This window comes from Dermacentor variabilis, unplaced genomic scaffold, assembly GCF_050947875.1.
Source record: "Dermacentor variabilis isolate Ectoservices unplaced genomic scaffold, ASM5094787v1 scaffold_17, whole genome shotgun sequence".
NCBI lineage: Eukaryota > Metazoa > Arthropoda > Arachnida > Ixodida > Ixodidae > Dermacentor > Dermacentor variabilis.
The window spans coordinates 4,355,328-4,367,548 of record NW_027460335.1 but is presented as its reverse complement, the minus strand read 5'-3'; the positions used below and the strand labels follow the sequence as shown (position 1 = coordinate 4,367,548).

Genomic DNA, 12,221 nt, shown 5'->3' with positions numbered 1-12,221 from the left:
ACAGATATGGCCAAAAGGGAGGCGTATGTAGGACACACGCGGGGGGCACCTGCGTTCGTCCCACGTCTTGCCTTTCTTCCATGTCTGTCACGCCGCTATATCATTCCTAACGTCAAAACCAAGTAACCCAAGCTTCTACCCTGGTGCTTATAAGCGGCACACACCAGGTCTTATTATGCCGTCGTTTTCACGCGTGTTTGCCGCAGATCGTACTCCCGCGCGCGCAGGGGTGCGTTCTTACAACAGTGTTGCCGTGCCGCGCCCCAAGGTGCCCGAGTCACTGCACAGCGCCTGGAAGAAAGAAGAGGCAGAAATAGTGGGGCTGAGTCGACTCACGTTGGTGGTGAGCTGCGAGGTGAGCGTGGCCACTTTCTCGTTGGCCTGCTCCAACTGCTTGCGGAGCTTGCGGATCTCGTGGGCCTGCTTCTCCTCCGTCTGCACATTGGAGCAACAGAAGGGTTCGTGTGCACAGAAAGGACAGAGAACGCTATGCGGCGCTGATGGAGGGAGTAGCACACACAATGTTAGTTCACACGGGTAAACTATCTGGTGGAATGGCGATTTACGTTTTGCCGGTAGAAAAGCGCCGATTAGTAGCGCTGAAAGAGAAGACCCCAGTCCGTCGTTTCCTCCTTGAATTTAGAGCTCCGAGCGCGCTGCTGCCTGACGACGCACATTTCACGTGTGTAGGCCTTTTCTATGCAGTTAAACTGCAGAAATGTTGCCAGATTGATCCGCTGTTGTCCTTCAAATGGAATTTCGTCACTTTTTTAATATTAGCATACATATTTAGCAATATTTATTTTATACGCTAAAGAATACTTGGCGTCCCAGGGCGCTATTGGGGGAACTCCTGAGCAGTGTAGCCACCCATCTATTATTTTTGTGTTTTGTGTGCAACTGCTACTTGATTCGACGTAGCACGTCGCACCGTATAAGCCGTGACAGAGTGCCTTGACCTGCGGGTTAGTTGATTACATTTAACAATTCAAACAGCGAAACACCGCCGCCCCCACCACCACCACCAACAACAACAAAATACACCGACCAGCATAGAGGACAGCACATACGCTCTACACTGTCTTCAGTCTTATGCAATAAGAAAGCATTTATTGAAGGCATTAAGATTCAGTTCCACGCAGTAAAAATCTACAGCGAACTGAAACAAATGCAGTAAAGAGAGAGAGAGAGAGAGAATTTATTTGAAAGAAGGCACTGAGGTTGGCCTGAACTAGTGCGCTCTAGCCTGCTACTCTGCACAGGAGGGGGGGGGGGACATAAAGATGTGATGAGGGATGATGACGACATAGAAAGAGGGACGCACAGCGGTGATAGCAAGCTCAATGTTATGATGATTAACATTCAGAAATGTCATCCATGAAGCCACTGCCGGATTCCACATCTTGTCTGTAACGAAGTGAGCCTTTATATAAAGGTGCTAAGACGAAGCTGGTGTGTAGGCCTCCCCTTGCGTGACCAGCACAGGCGCCTAGCGAAATCTTTACAGCATCTAAAGAGCTGCGATAAGCGGCTCCAGTGCGGCGAGCACATGCAGACCATTTTTAGCGCCGGGATTGTGAAGACCGCAGAGAATGCCGCGCAGCGACTCTACCAGGTGGTTGAACATTTTCAGAACGCTTTCCTTCTCGTTGTGTCCATCTCCTTGCTTGCCCGTAGTGTCACCGGTTTCATTGGCCCTGTCATTCTTGGCTTCATGGCGCAGAGGACCACTAGGGCCCCCTATCATGGCCGTGGGTCTAGAGGACAGCGAATGCCATTCCGCGTCTGTATCAGCTTGTGGAGGCGGATATTAGCGGCGTGCTGTCACCGACCTTGAATTAGCAGCAGGCGCGGTTACAGTCCTAGATGCACGCACAGGCAGAGCTGGCTATAGGGCGCCTGCGCTTCGCTATGCGGTTGTTTTGAAATAGCTTTGTGGCGCTTTTTTCGCGAGCGTCGGCCACTTTGGCGAACAGACTGAGCAGCCTCTTTACGTGAAGATTGGTCTACTTGTAATTTTTCGAAGAATACGAGGCTTCAAAGAGTGAATAGCGTCGTGCTAACTAGCGATAGACTTGCAAACATCGCGATTATTACAACCGTGCCAGTGTTTCTGTCCTCTTCGGGTTCTTGAAACAACGGGAACAAAAGTCAGCCTGCAGAAAGGTTACAACTCGACGCGAATGTTTTCAAAGGCTGGCATTGTACACGCGGCCTGGCGGAGGTTAACGATAGCTCCTACCCTTCCGCTAGGTACAAAGTGCTCCGGCGAAAATGTGAAACGATAAAAAAAATAAGAATTCTCAGCTTCGCAGAAGAAAACGTCAGCCAGGACAATCCCGATCACATTGTAGATTTAAATTACAATGTTGTACTGCACCCCCATTTGTAGAGTGAAGGGATCTTGCTGAGAGAACGTGGGTGCTTAACGGCACATAAGGTAGCAGAGAAAAGTTCCTCACAGGAAGGACGAGAATTCGTTAACCATGATCGCGTTAAAAAAAAAGCGCATTCATTTGCCTAGAAGACAGAGGCAACAATTTTCTTTCCCAATCGTTACTCAATGAAGGACATATACTACAACTAGGGAACTTGAAATCGAGGATACTGACTAGCTGGACGAGTCGATACATCAACTCGTCTAGAAACAGGGGCGTTGGACGAGGGCGCATAAGTCGTGTAGGTCTTCTTCAATTTGTCCCTCGCTCTATGCGGCCTGTTAGTAATATGGATAATAATAAAACGGTTTCCTTTCTATACTTATTCTGTCTTATTTGCGCGCAGATAGATGATGCGAGATTTCTCTTCGTTACCTCTGAGGACCATACGAAAAAAAATAAACCGAAGAAGAACTGCCCAGAAATATTGCATCCACTCAACATTAACATGCGGGTGCCCGCAAATTACCCGCTCTTTCGCGCTGCCCAATTAGGCGCCTTCTTATCCGGCGCGCAGCCCGACGAAGCAGTCGTGGCGATTATTGATTCACCGCCACCGGTGCAAGACGTGTGAGTCACGCTTTGATTCCGGAGCGCGGTCGATTGGATCGGGCGTCGCCATGCAAATACGCGCGACAAAGGGGGCCAGTTTTCTCAGAAAGCAGACCGCCCACTCCAGACGGGGACGCTGTGCCTGCACTCCCCGCGCCTGCAGGCCCGACAAAGTGGGGAAGGCGCGTATTTAGGTGAGCTTACGCTCAGTCGACTGCGCACACTTACCCTAATGAAATGAATTACGGGAAGAAAATAAGGATTACCTAATTTATGAACCAAACTAGGCTACCGTGGAAGCGGTGGCCGCTCAGCGTAATACAGGAACGGTGAATGTAGTCACACGAATATTCGCAAATGCAGAGCATTGAAATGTGGATCACTGACGGGATCGCTGGCAAAATCACTCCCGTTCCTTCGATATTAAAACGGCTGTCAGCGAACCGTCTGTCACCTTGCACAACGGAGAGAAGGTTTTTCTTGACGCGTACGTGCAGACACCGTTGAGATGGCCCTGTCTTTTGCGCATGTGCTCTTTGTGACGTGTGTTTCCTTCTTATCCGGCGGTCCTTGCCGGTGAATAAACATTGTGTGTGAGTCGGCGCTTGTCCTGCGGACTCTCCCATGTCAATTAGACTTTTTTGCGCTACCTTCTGTTGCAACTAATTACCGATGTTCTGATCTTACATACAGGTTTCGAAGAGGAATTCGAATGTTTTTATTCAGCGAATATGCTCAGTCTATTAAAGGTCAAGCGCGTCGCGTAAAAGTGTTGTGCAGCTCAAAATACCCTTATGAAGTAATTTAGGCAGTCCATTTATGTCAAAAGAACTCGAAGAGAACATCGCAATTACGGCATGTGAGGCATACAAACTGTTTATATAAACAATATTTATCTTACGGTTCATGTTCTCTAGCTTTATACGTCTAAAATAATTTCAGTAAGGCTGTTTGCAACATGTCTATGGACATTGGTCAACAGAATGCGTCAGGCCATATGTCCACAGTCCGCCCACAAACATTCTTTTTGTGATTATGTAGTAAAATATTTACATACTTTCCATATAATGACTAAATAAAGTCCTGGCAAGGGAACTTTTTCGTACTCTCGCAACTATAATTTTTCCTCACCAAAACACAACTTACAAAATACTCTGTGGCCGAGAGCCTCAACACTCGGTGCATCACTCGATTTATTGACTGCCGATCACAGCGACTTTTAAGTTTATTTATGTTGTTTCGTAAACGTGTACCGCTACTGCTCTGGTGGGTAACCGCATGCACTTGTCATTAAGGAAAGAAATAAAATATATCACAGAGTGCTAAAAGGAGACAAAGATGGCAAGAACCAGACACAATTACGTGATCGCTGAATTGTCTTCATTTTGCGTGGTTATTGCCTTCTGTGCTTTTCCTTATAGGCCACGCATAAATTAGCCCCCCCCCCGCCCCCCCGTCCTCCCCCGCCCCCAAGAAAGACGTAATACAGTCAACGTACTATTTTTTTTACTCCTTAAGAACTGAGTAAACGTACAAAAAGTGGGAAGTCCGAAAAAAAGAAGAACAAAAAAACGAATGCATGCCTTTTACTGTCCTAAAGCGCCAGATCGCCACAGCCACGTCCGAAATAGCCTTATAGGCCTGACAGCACAATTATTAAGCGCCTCGGTTCTCGTACTGTGTTAGGAGATGGCTGGTGAGCACATGTATAATTAAGCAATACATTTTATGTCCCGAGATAATGGCATCTTTGCACTCTAAGTATGCTTCACCGCAATACGTTGCGTATGCTTGACCGCGTAGCAAAGCTGTATTGCGGTGAACATGACCTTCGGGAACTGGCGTTATGTTACGCTGTGGACCCGTGCCGTGCGTTCCGCTCTCCGATGCACGCGGCGAGGACGACGAAGGCGGAGTCGGCGCCATTGCCAACAGCGGCGAATTCTTTATATATATAAAAAAAAAGACAAAACCCGCACCGAACAGCAGGAAGCTTGGTAGCGAACGTCGAAGTAGGTAGGTCCTTACGACGGCACAAAATTACTACTACAACTACGGCTGCCAGTGGACCAGCGTGCGAGAGCGTTTGTTTGAGCCTGCCAAATAATCAAAAAAGCGGCGATGGTGGCTTCAGTTAATGCTGTTACAAACCTGCCATCACGGCAAAAACTCTGTAAAATCGGACAGCAAACGGGTTTCAGCGTTCGAAATTTCTATGGCGCACTTGGCGGTGCCTCGAAGGCGTCCGAATTATCAGGCGTGTTCGAAAAACGTGGCGTCAGAAAAATCGGTCGTTGAGTGTATTGCAATACATGTGCAATTCTCCCCCGCTGAGGTCTACAACGTGCTATCATCGCACAGCGATACAGTTCACCTAACGGGTCATGTATTCGTGACGGTTAATAGGAAATGTTGCTGGGCTAGTTTGTTTATACTTGCAAGGCCTAGTAAGCTCAAACCTTAGACGGCACAAAAGAAAGCAGACGCCTTCTTTTCTGACTGTTACCCTCGCCGCTGACGCTAAGGATAATGTTAATACATAACTTCCTACTAGTTAACAAGAAGAAACGGGGTTGACCGAGGGACGCGATGTTTATTAATGAGATCATAAGAAGCCGACAAAGACACCAAGGGCAACACAGGGAAAATTACTTTTACTCACTAATTAAAGAAATGAGAAGTTAATGGAATTGAAAGTGGACGAAAAAACAACTTGCCGCAGGCGGGGAACGATCCCACGTCTTCGCATTACGCGTGTGATGATGCTCTACGAAATCACGATCATCACGAAAACAGCGAAGGATGACAGCCAACGCGGAGCGCAGCGGGAGATGAAAGACTGCGATAGCGAAGAGAGCATCGCACGCGTAATGCGAAAATGTGGGATCGTTCCCCACTTGTTGTATTCTCATCCACTTTCACTCATTGATTTATAATTTCTTTAATTCAATTAGTAAGTACAAGTAATTCCCCTTGCGCTGTCCTTGGTGTCTTTGTTCGTTGGCTTCTGATGATTTCGTCATAGTTGCCACTTAAAGCTTGCCAGGGCAGTAGAGGGCTAGGTGCTCTCGAACACGGACGGTGCCCGACACCTTGGCGCATCGGTGACATCATCCCGCGCGTTGCGTCTTTGACAATCCGTGTCAGTGAGTGACTTGGTAAGATCAGTTGCGAACCCACCGGAAGCAACGGCAAAAGCGGATTTGCTCAACATGTGAGACAAGTGAGCCCTCATATGGAAGCAAGGCACAGTTCAAGATGTAATGTAAGCTCGTATCATCACTATCTCAACCACAATCTCTCCCCTAATATGCGACCACTATAACAGTGAGGAGACCACAGAGCACCTCCTTTGCCACTGCACCCGCTTTGACGTCCAACGCAGGCGTCTTTGGAGCGCACTCAGTCAAATGGACGGTCCACCCTCTGACGAGACAAAGATTCTGGGTGCTTGGCCCCGACCGTCATCGACCTAGAGAGCTACGCGTGCTGTCATCAATTTTGATAGCGCAGCTTCTATAGGTGCCCATTCCTGCGGCGAGCGTCGGCGTTGTCCCTCGTAACCGAGCGAACGAAAACAGCGAAGGATGAAAGCCAACGTGGAGGGCAGGGGGAGATGAAATACTGTGATAGCGAAGAGAGGGCAAGGAGGAAAGCGGAGGAGGAGGGTATTGCGACAACGCGAGAAGAAAAGCATACTGCCGCGCAAGACTCGCTTTGCGACGACGATGGGTACGAGATGGCGAGAGAGTAGCGCGCGCCGTCCGTATGGAAACAAAGCGCTGCATGAGCGGAGGTCTGTCTGCGGCGGCTGCTGTAAATGGTGCCCATGCGTCACCCATGCGCAACCTCTTGCGATCTCCCTATTAGCGAGTCCGTCGCGCAGCACAGCGCTTCGTTTTCAACGGGCCGAACGAGACAGATTGTCCGCACAGCCAATATACCGTGAAATGAAAACACGTATACAGCTACGCTGAAATTTCGCACTAGGAAGTATCATAATCGTCGGTGAACTTTTTAAATATCAGATGACTTGGAAAGTCGCTTGCAGGCAACGTAGGCCTATTACGGTGCGTGTTAACTATCTCTCTCTTCGCCTTCTCCTTTCTTCTTTGAATCCCCTTTCCCCTTTTCTCCATGCAGGGTAGCAAACCGGACGTCCATTTGGTTAACCTTTATGCCGTCCGTTTTTCTCTTTCTCCCACAGGAAGAGCTGACGCGGCAGTGTGCTGCAGTACAAAAGGAAGAGTGCACGACGCACAGCGCTGTGTCCCACCACTTGTTCATTGTTTATCATTTTGTACGGATAATCGTGACAGATCAACAAGCCCGAGTGAAAGTTTGCCATCGGTGTTTTCTGTGGCTAGTAACTTGGGTGGCTTGTTGTGACGCCTATTAGTCTTCGTTCCATTTCAAGCCACGATAGAACGAGAAATGATAGGCATAGATTTAGAAAAGACGGCAGTACGGATAGGTCAGAAAAGGGGCGTAGATATATACATATATGGAAATAAAATTTGAAGTATACAGGATGAGATTACAATGGAGAAACGAAGTTGGGCAGGTAATTTAACGCTCATAGAGAAGTTAACCTGCATGCGTTATATGCGCCCCCATCGTCAATCTGTTAGAGTAACATACGAGTATATACACCTTACTGCGGAATGGGAGACTCGGTGAAGATCGACACAAAGCTACATGCTGTGGCGAGATTAGAACATTTGCAGGCATAAGATGGAGACAGCCCCCATTTTTACTCTTTCACATTGGCGTATGTAAGGCTGCATCAAGCCGCTGATATTTCGAAATTAAATTACGAAAAAGCCTTCAGAAGGTAAGCAGCGAAGGGCTACGTGCGCCAGTGATGCTGTGACTGCTGTCTGGAGGAAACGCGTTTGTTTAACCCTAGCACTCACAAGTACTACATGTTCAAAATTCATTTAATTTCGGTGTGTCTATGGTACTGAACTTGCATTGTTTTGTGGCTACATTCGTTCGAAGTACCCTGCATACTTTAATACCTAACACGGAACGCAGAACACAGAAACAGAAGGCACAGAACACTGCGTTGCGTCCCCTGTCAGCGCTCTTTCCTAATAAATTATAGAAAATTGCAAGCGTCATCGGTTTACTCATAGGGGCTTACCGTGGAGTAAAGCGACGAGTTTGTGGAGACCAAGGACAGCGACGAACCGTGGGCTGCAAGTAACAGGGGAGGGAAAACAGAACGTGAGCGTCGGACTATCACAATGTTCCGACCGGCACACCATTACATAACCATTATTATAAACCGTGCTTTGTATCCGCAGACAGCCACGAATGAAACATTGATTAACGCACACTCTTCCTGTTTAAGAGAACACTTGTGCTACAAAAGGTGACGTCTGAGCAGCGAACATCAAGTAAACGTCATTAAATTTTGTTGCTGGGTGTGCTCGTTAAACAGGTAACTTGATGCACTTTAGCGGAATGAAAGGTCACCACACCAGGAGGAAACAAGAGCGCCGGTCTCGCCCTCATGCATGCGTGTTGCCTTTCAATTGCGCTAACATATATCAAGATAAATTACAAGCTGCACTGCTCAACTGCAAAATGAATACGTCTGTATACACGACATAACCCCATAAGACCCAAACACACTTCCACATCGAGGAAAATTAGCAGTTTGCATGCCTTTATTTCTGGACATACGGGGTGCACTTGCACAATAAGCAATGATTTATTATTCGATTTCAAAGATGACTACTAGAGTAAATAATTATTTAGTAATTGGTTTAAGGAACTGTCGACAACTGAAAACGCGCTCTTGCGCATCAAAGACGCAACTACATGCTAAGCGATAAGCTTTCCATGCTTAAAATTAAATTCTGGTGTATGAAACTCGGCGTAGCATGCATAGCGTTGGGCATCACAAGTATAATGTTATCATTTATTTTCAATTGCATGTCCGAGAGCTGCTGCCAAGGGTAACAAGGTGACATGAATGAAAAAACGGTATTGCGTGCCAGCGCAGAACAAAAGAAACGTTAGACAACGTGCTTCTCATGGTGAACAATAGAAGGAAGGTAATGCGCGACTGATTATGGCTGGATAACAGATGTGACCTTCACTGAGGTCGTTCCAATAACACCGGCTGCGCCCTCTGCCGCGCAAACAAGATCATCAAGAAGGGAAGCCTATATGGAAACATCAGGCGTCTTATCACCGAAGGTTTACCCCCCCCCCTCCCCCCCCCCCCCCAAGAGTGTTTCAAAGCCAGGTCCACCACTGTGCGCGAGAGCTCGTTGTGAATAAGCTATGCTGCAAAACGCAATTATATGTTTTCGTGCTATGCGGGTGGCACCGACGAGCAGTAACAACTATTTTGAGTGAAATAAATAACACGCGCCCAATGCTGTCTGGTTGCGCCAGCCGGCTTCGCTTTTTTGGCACCCACAGTGTGTTCTGAAATCGTCAGTGGACCGTTTCAAGTACTTTTCAGTGCAGGCATAAGCAACGAGCACATTGAATCTATTTAATCCATACAAGTGTTGTTTCCATCGAGCAAACTGTTCTTACGACATTTACAAAAACATTGAGCTGAATTTCTGCGTTGCGACATTTCGTCCTTCGAGAATTGATAGTAACGTCATTTTATGACGTGCTTCTTTGATAAATTTCCATGTTTCTCATACGAAAAGCAGTAGCCGCCCCCATATTATGGTGCCAAAATGTCATTGTTTTCCACACCGGCTATAGAACGACTGCAGCGCAAAATCTTCCCCTATTGTTCTGAGCATGCAGGGAACTCTGCGGCATGGAATATGGAGCCCAGATGTACTAAACTGACCTCGGTGTATCTGTGCGTCCTCTTGCGTGAACATTCAGCTAGTGAAAACGTTAGCGAGGGTCTTTGAGATGGAGTGACTGCTGCAGTAATTAATCTTTTACTAAGCTTCTTTTCTTACAAAGTGCGGCACGCACGATAGTGCGTACAACTGGGCGTCGCTCACCGTCGTCGTCCTTGTTGGCCATCTTGGAGACGAGGCCGCTGGCGTAGTGGGACATGCTCATGGAGTTGCGTGTGCCCATGGAGGCAGCGCTGTGCAGCGGCGACGACAGGTACATGTACCGGGAGGCAGCCTGCGTTGGCGGATTCCAGGTCACGAAAGAACCGTGCAAGCACGGCGCGCCGCTGGCAAGCACAAGTTTCTTTTGCCTCGTAGTACATATAGGCGCAAACTATAACGCCAGAGTGAGACTGGACTGATCGCTAGAAATAATGTTCCACTATAGCTATAATGTTGCACGCTACCACATGCCTACGGGCAAAAGCATCACGCGCAAAGGCGCATATCTACTTTTTTCGTCGTGCGCATTGAGCCTACGTGAAGGGCATAGTGCTTGCCTTGACGCGTGGTACTATACACTACGGCGCTACCACTACGGCATATTCGCGCACTGCCGCCTACGGAAAGCCAGCGTATAGGGAGAGGTGGAGGGAGGTGATCAGGTGTCAATTCGGAGAAGGAAGCGAAGAGGATTGGGCTTCGCCATCGTTTAATACTCTGTGGCCAGTCTAGGCGCGAGAGCGGCCATGCGCGTATGCTTTTGTTGCATATGCCTATGGTCGTCAAAGCATACAGTGCTGCAAGTTGGATCCTGTCGGCGTTCGTGCCCGCTCGGCAACCTTCTCCGATGTTGAGACCGGGAAGAGGAAAGGGTGTCGTGCAGAGTGAAGGAAGTGGAAAGGTGCTCGGGCATGCTGCGGATGACCGTGCGTGTATACCTGTCGCCCCAGGGGCGACGGGGGGCAGGAGGGGGTTCGGGCTGCGGGGGGTTCCGGGGCGGGACTGGGGCAGCAGCTGTGCTCGTCGTCGTCTTCGGGCGGGGTCTGCGGGGCGCTGCTGGCCGACCGCGAAGAGGAGCCCGGGGAGCGGCCTATGCGGCCGGGGCAGGTGGCGGTGCCGGACACGATGACGTCGGCGACGCGACGGCGTCGTCGACCGGACAGTTCGGGCGTCCCGCCAGGGGATAACATCACAGACGACCACTACACTCGAGGGTGGGGGTGGGGAAGGGGATATTGGGGACGGAGTATGTGGAAGGTGCGGGGCATGTTAGGGTACAGGGGAGGAGACACGGGAGGAGGAAACGCATAGAAGGAGGGGGTTAGTTCAAGCTGCGAGCCTCATCTGGTTGGTCTTGCTATGCATGTGTATAGCAGGTATGCTATGGTTAAGCCTAAGTCCAAAGTCACGTGTGAAGCAGCGAACACAAACGAAAATGACAAGAAATAAACTAGAGAACCCGAGGGCCCGTCTGGTGACTTGAAATAGATCCAACGTGCAGTATAATATGTATAACTTGTGCGATGACCTCTTCAATGCTCGCAGTCCAAATTTATTCGGTTCTTCTTCCTCTTGCCAACCCTAAGCATTTTAATATTCTGTAAACGGAGTGGACGTGTGATATATACGTTCCAAACGAAGCGGTAACTTATTTAATCACAGTTACAAAGCATATTCAGTGCATGTACTAGACGCGCGTACTTTCAATATGCGCAATTATGAAACTAACATTAATGCGATTGCGACGAGAAGATGGTCGCATCCCTCCATATAGGCCATATCGTAACCAGTCTGCAGCTATGACCTGTTCAGTGTGCACGCAAGATGGCGGGCCTCTGCGCCAATCTGCTCCCTCAGGGTAGCACGTGCAGAGACGCCAGCGTCGGACTAGCCGACCGACCCGTGCCGCCCTGCCTCACCTGTCCGTGGGCGCTGGACGCCGTGGAAGACAGGGACTCCATGCTGTCGGCCTCGGCGATGCCCGCGCCGGCCGCGAATGGACTCCGGCCCACGGGGGCCGAGGCGACGGACGCCGAGCCCGAGGTCGGGCTGTGCCGGAGCCACGCGTACGGGCTCGAGTGGTCCAGCGTCATGTAGTTATCGCTCTCGGAGCCCTTGGCCGACGGCACCGACAGGCGCGGCCGGTCCCGCAGCGGGGCCGTGCCGTGCTGCGCGAAAGGAGAGGCGGTGAAATCAGTTCGGACCGAGTAAGACAACGAGCGATTTCAACGCGGCGGGTGATGCCAGAAAAGAACAATTATTGAAGGTGTCCGCATCAAATTGTAACTCTAACGACTCGCTATGGCAAAATCGGGTGTCTCCCGCAAAAGGTGCCGCTGATGTTCCCCCTCTGTTGCTCATCAATCGCCGCTTCAGGCGCTCGTTGATGATATCGCGCTAA

At 49.3% G+C, this 12,221-nt stretch overlaps 1 protein-coding gene across 5 annotated transcripts in view; it reads right to left on the bottom strand.

The window, feature by feature from the left end:
* The window catches only part of LOC142568142 (uncharacterized), a 322,514-nt gene that overhangs the window by 163,364 nt on the left and 146,929 nt on the right, over window positions 1-12,221 (bottom strand). For 4 of the 5 annotated variants that reach the window (XM_075678214.1, XM_075678212.1, XM_075678213.1 and 1 more), the window contains exons 10-14: window positions 11,740-11,988; window positions 10,759-11,022; window positions 9,983-10,112; window positions 8,137-8,189; window positions 337-435 (exon numbers count right to left, since the gene is read on the bottom strand). In XM_075678214.1, coding sequence (XP_075534329.1) covers window positions 337-435; window positions 8,137-8,189; window positions 9,983-10,112; window positions 10,759-11,022; window positions 11,740-11,988 — 795 coding nt within the window. The remainder of the gene's footprint in view (window positions 1-336; window positions 436-8,136; window positions 8,190-9,982; window positions 10,113-10,758; window positions 11,023-11,739; window positions 11,989-12,221) is intronic. The other variant, XM_075678216.1, reaches the window with a different exon arrangement.